Source organism: Eptesicus fuscus, chromosome 13, assembly GCF_027574615.1.
Source record: "Eptesicus fuscus isolate TK198812 chromosome 13, DD_ASM_mEF_20220401, whole genome shotgun sequence".
Classification (NCBI taxonomy): Eukaryota; Metazoa; Chordata; class Mammalia; order Chiroptera; family Vespertilionidae; genus Eptesicus; species Eptesicus fuscus.
In genome coordinates, this window is record NC_072485.1 from 55,057,136 (window position 1) to 55,065,309 (window position 8,174).

The following is an 8,174-nucleotide window of genomic DNA, read 5'->3' on the forward strand; positions in this document are numbered from 1 at the left end:
TATTCCTGGATAGGAGATGTCTGCAGGAGCAGGAGTGGAACCTGATGACCAAGAGAGACTTATCAAAATGCTGGGCAGCTCCTGTGACTTCCTGCCCAAAGGGCACTGGCAAATGAGATTCTGTAGATGTGAGACAAGGGCCTCATGAGATGTCCAATGACTTATCTCTTCCTCTCTCCATCTTACTCCATCTGGTCTTCCTCCAGTGATTAGTGTTTGAACTGGATCCTGTCACTGCCCTCTGTAGCTGTGTAGGAAGCCCACCCAACAGGCAACGTGAGCTTCCATAGCTAAAGAAGAGTTTGCTTGGCATTCAGGGCTTTGCATGGCCTTGTTCATCTGATCTGTTTCCATTTACTCCCAGAAGTAATGTATGCACTTTAGTTTATTTTACAGGACACAAGAGTATCCTATATAAAGAGGTATATGCAAAATGACCATCACTCCAACACACATGATGGCTGCCCCCATGTGGTCAAAGATGGCTACCCCCATATGGACACAGGATGGCCATCACAAGATGGCCAGAAGGAGAGGGCAGGTGTGGGGTACCAGGGCTGCAGGGAGGACAGTTGTGGGGGATCAGGACTGCAGGGGAGGGCATTTGTGGGGAACCAGGCCTGTAGGTAGCGTAGTTGGGGGCGACCAGGCCAACAGGAGAGAGCATTTAGGGGTGACCAGGCTGACAGGGGATGGCAGTTGGGGGGACTAGGCCTGCAGTGGAGGGCAGTTATGGGGCAACAAGGCCTGCATGGGAGGGCAGTTTGGGGGAACCAGGCCTGCATGGGAGGGCAGTTGAGGGGGACCAGGCCTGCAGGGGAGGGCTGTTGTGGGGGACCAGGCCTGTAGGGGAGCATAGTTGGGGGGACCAGGCTGGCAGGGGAGGGCCATTGTGGGTGATCAGGCTGGCAAGGGAGGGCAGTTAGGGGTGACCGGGCTAGCAGGGGAGGGCAGTTGGGAACAATCGGGCTGGCAGGGGAAGGCAGGTGGGGGTACAAGGCCTGTAGGGGAGGGCAGTTAGGGGTGACCCGGTTGGCAGTGGAGGGCAGTTTGGGGGGACCTGTCCTGCAGGGGAGGGCAGTTGGGGGGGGGACGAGGCCTGCAGATTAGGGCAGTTGAGGGGGACCAGGCCTGCAGGGGAGGGCAGTTGTGGGGGACCAGCCCTGCAGGGGAGGACAGTTAGTGGCAACCAGGCTGGCAGGGGAGGGCAGTTAGCGGTAAGCAGGCCAGCAGGGGAGAACAGTTAGGGGTCACCAGGCCAGCAGGGAAGGGAAGTTAGGGGCAATCGAGCTGGCAGGGGAACAGTTAGGCATCGATCAGGCCAGCAGGGAAGTTGTTAGGGGGTGATCAGGCTGGCAGGCAGAAGCGGTTAGGGGCAATTCGGCAGGCAGGCAGGCTAGGAATTGGGAGCCAGCAGTCCTTGATTGTGAGAAGGATGTCCGACTGCCAGTTTAGGCCCAATTCTACAGGGATTGGGCCTAAACCAGCAGTTGGACATCCTCTGAGGAGTCCCAGAATGAAGAGGTGCAGGCTGGGCTGAGGGACACCCCTGCCCCCCCTCCCTGTGCACAAATTTCGTGCACCCAACCTCTATTAGTTTATGATACTGTTTTGTATATTGGGAAGTGGCCAAGTAAGTAAATCTTAAAGTTTCTCATCACAAGAGAAAGAAAAGTATCCATGTGTGGTGATGGATGTTAACTAGGCATATTGCGATGATTATTTTACAACATACAAAATATTGAATCATTTTGTTGTACACTTGAAACTAATATAATATAATATAATATAATATAATATAATATAATATAATGTTATATGACAAATATATCTCAGTAAAGCCTGGCAAAAAGTCCAAAAGTACACACACATAGAGAAAAAGAATCTCCACTGAGATATTTTCACCTCAGATGATCATATATCAGTTAGCCCAATACCCTGTGTTTCAGGCCATGAGGAAAGTGCTATGCTTATGGGATTGGCCGTTCCAAGCAAAACTCTGCCTGAAAAGGGAAGCTGCTCACATGAGCCTCTTTACACAGACCCACAGTGGTAGGAGATGCTGCCACGCCCTGCCAGTTTAGTCAGCAGGCATGAAAACCTTTATCTCACTAGAAACAGGTCTCTGATCTTCCTATTTTTGGAAGATTTCATAAAGGAGTGGGAGCTGCGTAGGAAGTTCTGTGCTGCCCAGTCCATCAGGGGCTTTACACAGCATGTTTATTTTCTCCTCACTTTGTATGGAAGTTTTACACTCTCTGTCTATTTTCCAGTCAGTTGCCTTAGCTACGTAACACATTTGTGTAAAAACTAAAGAAATGAGTAGTTTTACCTTGTAAAAGTGTCCGCTTGTAGCACTTAATGCAGATTAGGAGAAGGTCTTCTTTCTGAGCTGAGCAGCCCTGACCTTGCCTTTGTGTGAAGAAAAATGTGCCCCTTCCTTCCCAGTAGTCAGAGCCCTGCACCTGAACACAAGGTTAACCAGCGGATTGTATATTGGCCGCTTCCCCTCCTCTGCCTTTGTTTGGTGCAGTGGGCAAACCGTACAGCTCACCCCAGAAGTCTGCCCTCCTCATGAACACCAAACACCAAGACCTTAGGAAACTCAACCTCTGTTTCCATCCTCCCAACCTACTGGGCCCAAGGACTGGATTTTGACTCTGTTTTCCCCAAAGACAATAAACAGGTATTGTTTTCAAAAGTGTTTGTTCAAATGTATTCCCATAATATCCAATGTTTTTGCTCACCTCCACATTTCACATCTCATGTCTTCCATTCCTCAAAGCGCATTCGTCAGGAGTCCTTTCATGAGAGTCTGTGGGTGGGAGCCATGCAGGGCAGCTCAGGGCCTGTGGAGCTGTCAGACAGGCACCCTGACCGGTGGTCCTGAGGGGTGTCCTGTTTAGAGGAATGTTTGAAGGAGAGCCAGATGGAGACTGGACAGTGTGGCCTGGGAAGGAGGTTTAGTCCAGCTGGAGAGCAGTGGAGGCCTGCCTTCCACACCCTGTGGAATGACTGATTCTCCCCTGCTATGTAGCGACGTGAGTCAAAGGGGCAAGGCTGTGGGCTGGAAAACCTGGGCCTCCGAAGCTGAGTCTGGCAGGGGAGAATCAGTCATTGATTTGGCCTGGTCAGAGCCTGGGAGGAGGCATTGCCCCGTGAGGGCCAGCAGCACTGGAAAAGTGGTTTGCCACTGAGCCAAACAGGCTAGGGCTTTTTTAAATTAAAAGTTTAATGGTTTTTATTTTTATTTATTTATTTTTAATCTCACCTGAGGATATTTTTCCATAATTTTTAGATAGAGAGGAAAGGAGGGGGAGAAAAAGAGAGAGAGAGAGAGAGAGAGAGAGAGAGAGAGAGAGAGAGAGAGAGAGAAACATCTATGTCCGCAGGAACCCTAACCGGGTAGATAACCTGCAGTCAAGGTACATGCCCTTGACCAGAATGAAACCTGGCACCCTTCAGCCTGTGGGCCAACACTCCATCTACTGTTCCAAACCGGCATGGTTTTGTTTTGTTTTGTTTTGTTTTGTTTTAGTCTCTATGTCATTTACTTCCAGCCTGACTTGCAACAGAATTTACCTCCAGTCCACATCTCTGGTAAAGTCAAAGCCTACCTTCTTATTTGAAAACTGATACCTGAGCACAAATGGCATGTGATTCATACTGAGGCAACCTCATAATCTCACTATTTCTTGGATTGCCTAGACTGGGCTTGTGACCCAAGTTTCTCAGGGAGTCATCCTGAAAATCTAGGTTCCTAAACTCCAGGTCCAGTGCTCCAAATCTAATACACACAGGTTCTGCATTTCTGCATATTCCAGGGTCTCTGGTTGCTAGGTGGGCTGGGTGGAGACAGGGCTTCCTCTGCTGGACCAACGGGCTCGGGAATAGGTAGGAAAGGAAGGCCTGTGACCTAAGCTCCTGCAGGCACTCTCCTTGAAAAATGTCTTCATGAATTGTGTATTGGTGGATGCCAGAGTGTAGACTGGGGGCTGTTAGTAGATTTGGCCTAGTGACTCTAGCTATTTCATAAATGGTAAAGCTTTTGCTGAGGATGTTTTCCAATAGCAGGAGCCACCTGAATCTATATTGTCATGCATCTCCTGGGCTGGCTATTGGTCTCTTCATGATGGAGGCAAGACAACTTAGAAGTTTTAGATGACTTCTCCTCTGCTCCCCAAACATAACCCTATGATGGCATGTACCATATTGTATGGTAGTCTGCACTGCACTAGACTGCTTCCTTCTACAGCCGGCGTTGATGCTGTTTTTGAATCTCTAAGGCCTGGCACAGGGGCTGGAGTATAGCAGATGCTCAGTTATTACTTATAGAAATAACAGGAGAATGATTGAGTGAAATTGCTATAAAATGCATGCTTGATATATTCAACTGGATAGGTTCACTATAAAGATCTGTTAAAGAGCAATTATGAAGAAGGATATATTTGTAATATACATATTATACTATTACCTTGAATTCATTCACCACAAATGAAAGAGAGGGAAGGAATTTCCTTGGAGTGTGGGTCAGCATATAGAATTGTACTCTGTCTTGCTTGCAGAAAGCACATCCATTAAGCCTTGCCTATGATTTGCTGTTTATATGTAATAAGTGGAGATCATAAAATCATGTGTATTTCATTCTGCATGAGGATATTTCTCAATACTGCTAAATGTTTTCTATCTAGAATAGTTGTGAGATTTATGCCCATTTCAATAACAATATTTCTGAGACTTCTCTTAATTGAATACTCATATTACTTTTAATTGGAACTATAATTCTCCTTCCATAATCATTTTTTATTGATTTATATTGTATTTTGACAAATGAGGTAAGTACATGGATAAGCCCAATGGCATAAGGAGTATTGGAAACAGACCCAATTGCTTCTTGTGAAGCAGATAACTCAGGGCTCTGAGGTCCATGTGCATTAGGGAATCAGTGAGTAACCTTGAGGGCTCAGCATTTATTGGATGTAAATCAGTACCTTTTCTAGATGGAATGGAAAGGGTTGGTTACACATTCTACTGAGAAAATATTTTTGAAAGGGTTTTTGCTCTACATAGAAATACAGTGCTTGGTCACATATGTTTTAATGATGCTTGTTGAAGTAATGCATAAATAAATAGTTGTTGATGACAGCTCCCAAAAAGTGCCATGAAGGACTTTTATATCCTTCCTCTCTTCCTGAAGGAAATTCCTGGATGTCCTGCATGACCCTCCCAAGATAAAGTCACAGGAAAAACCATCTCTGGTTTTGGAAAGGAGGCAGCTAATGAGCAGAATCTTTCCTCCCTTCCATTCTTCTCCCTGGAAGCAGCGATGAGACCTGCAATGAAAGTTAAGCGCCTTCCTCGAATTGACCGATTCCAGAGAACACTTTCTGTTAACTTGAGTGGGAGATGCCTGCAGGAGCTTCAGTGAAACCTATGACAGAGCCAGTCTTTTCTTTTTCCTTTTTTGAAAATCCAATCTTTTCAAGAAAACATCATGATTATCAGGCAGGAGCTGCTTGAGAAAAATTGTTGCTTAGCGTCTCCTACATTGCAGGCCAAGACCATTACTGGGTTTCAAAGGCATGCTATCTGTTCCTCAAGACCTCACAATGTGGTGGAAGAGGGAGACATATAAACCAGACATTCTGGGACAATGTTATATGTGTTCCATAGAGGAAGGTGGGGGCCACATGTGTTCATTGTGGCTGCAATGTCTGGGCTTGAGCATCCAGAAGTCTTATGTTTTCTTGCAGCCAACACGAAGAGGAATGCCCCCGACATAAAAATAACCAGTTGCCCAGGTGAAACCTAACAGTCTTCGGTTCAAAAATATGTGGTGAAATTTTCCTACAGGGTTCCTCAAAGCTGTTCATCAGAAAGGATCATAAGTCTCACAGGGCTGAATCTCATAAGCACCCTCAGTGTAAGCTGGTGGTCTCATATCAAAGTGCTCCGACTGGTGCAGAGATGACATGCACAATCTTCCTACCTTCTTCCACCACCCTGTCATCCAGCTGAGGAACCCCTTACCTACAGCCATGCCTAATACAGCATCTGGAAAAGAAGGGGGTGCATGTAGGACACAGAATCAGTAGAGTGATGAACTGGAAAGAGCATTGGATCAAGCGTAGGGAGAACTAGTTCTGATGGCTATATTTCATTTGAAAAATTGAAAACTGTATTTAGTATCATTTTCACAGCTACCTGTAGTGTCTCCAGAGGACTCATATTCATTTGTGAATTTCTCTCCCTGAGAAATATGTAGTAAGTGGAGATCATAACTGTCTGTGAAGAACAGACAGCCCTGTCTGTTGAGACATTGTCATAGTGGACCCTCCACGTCTGCCTGAATTCTCTGAGGAAGAAGTAAGTAGTGTCAGAGAATAGTCCAGAATTCTGTAATGAACCTAAGTTTCTACCAATACAATGACATGACCAGGGCAGGATCAGATGTTTTCAACTCCTGGGGACTGGCCATGAACTGACTACTATCCACAGCCAGAATAATTTGTACAAAATCTCGAGGCTTACAGAGTATACCAAAACTACTATCTGCATGCTACTAAAAATTGTTTTCCAAGTTAATTTCTATTTTAAAATTGACCCTGAGGTTACAATGGCCACATTGGAATTGGTGGGACATAGTGCTAGACTCTACACTGGTCGAGGTGAGAGCTATAACCATTCATCATTTCTCAAAGGTAAAGGCCATGGTTTTCTTTACTACAAACCAAAGCCAACTTGTCACCATGCTGTAGACAAATGCCACTGGAGTACTTTCATAAGCCCAGTTTCCTGGTCTGTGCTTATGCAGGTAGAGACTCTCTCCAAGGATATTTTCCCTAAACCTAGAGAACCCAATGAGATTAGAAGTAGGCCAATCATTTATTCAAGCTTTTTAACTATAGAATGGCCCCAATCATAGCACATTTTTACTTATGAATCTAAAGGGCATATAGTCTGAGAGCAAAATAATGAATCTTTTTTTTTCTAGCCAATCAGGTAGAAAACTTGTGAACATTATTTTATGTATTGGGACAAGGATTCTTTTTTTTTTTTTTTTTTTTTTACTTATTATATATCGCCTCCAAGCCAATAATATATAAGAGGCGTCACGAATATTAACAGCTGATGTTTATGAAATATTTAGTAATATGTGGTACCTGGTTGAGTCCTTTTCATCCATTTTCTTATTTATTCCCCACTATGATCCTATGAGCAGATGGTTTCAACTACATTTTGCAGATGAATTAACTGAAGTTTGGAGAGGAGAGCTGCAGAACCAGGACTTCAGAGCTGGATTTGTCTGATTTGGACAGGGATTCTTTCTGTTGCAATGAAGATTGTAAAGAAAAAGCCTTCAATAAAGAAATTCAGACCACATGAGAAATTTATTGGTAATGTCAAGGACAATGGAGAGATATAACGTTTGAACTAATACTTTCTCTGAGAAAAACTAGAACATCTTTATGAAAAACAACCTATTTGAAGAGATTGGGGCATCACTGAAATATTTTGGGGCTGAGGCTCAGAGAAGAATAGATACTTTCCAAGCCTGGCAGGGCAGCAGTGAGTCTCAAAGTTACTTCAGACAGATCAGGACTGAGGCTCTTCATCACTGCCCCGGACTGCTTTCCGACATGTCCAGGGTTTCCCCAGGAAGGCTTTCTCCAGGTTCATCCACCACAGGAGTGTCCTGCAGAGCCCTCTGGAGAACCAGCCTCAGGGTGTGTTTCCGCTTCCGCCATCGCTGCCTGAAGGACCCAACTAAGAAGTAAATGATGGGGTTGGCACAGCTGTTAACACAGGACAGAAGTAATAGCGTCATGGAAAGATGGTTGGTATTAAAGTCATCTGAAAACCAGAATGAGAGGAACCAGGTGATGCCCAAGGGCAGGAAGACCAACATTGAGAGCATGATGGTCACGTAGAGCCTGGTTAGTGGTACCCGGTGGGGGCCACACAGCAGTCTGGTCATCAGAACCAGGCTGGACCCAGAGAGAAGCACAAATAACAAAATAAACCATGGCAGTCTGATGAAGTCAAATACCTGACACATGGGATGGTTTAATGAATCGAACAGATGGAAACAGTTATTTTTATCCAGGATGGTCATCAGTAGGGACAGGGACCACAGCAGGGCACACGTGACAGCGGACATGTGACTGGGGGAC

The 8,174-nt window shown here is 45.4% G+C and overlaps 1 protein-coding gene across 1 annotated transcript; it reads right to left on the reverse strand.

Annotated features, from left to right (window-relative positions):
* Positions 1–7,469: 7,469 nt before the first annotated feature.
* Positions 7,470–8,162, reverse strand: LOC129151279 (mas-related G-protein coupled receptor member X2-like). Its single transcript, XM_054725578.1, has one exon. The coding sequence runs from the start codon at positions 8,159–8,161 to the stop codon at positions 7,616–7,618; it is 546 nt and encodes a 181-aa protein (XP_054581553.1). The 5' UTR covers position 8,162; the 3' UTR covers positions 7,470–7,615.
* Between the last annotated feature and the right edge of the window lie 12 nt (positions 8,163–8,174).

Coding starts and splice junctions, on each gene's coding strand:
- LOC129151279 (XM_054725578.1), bottom strand. CDS start 8,161: ATGTCCGCTGTCACGTGTGCCCTGCTGTGGTCCCTGTCCCTACTGATG.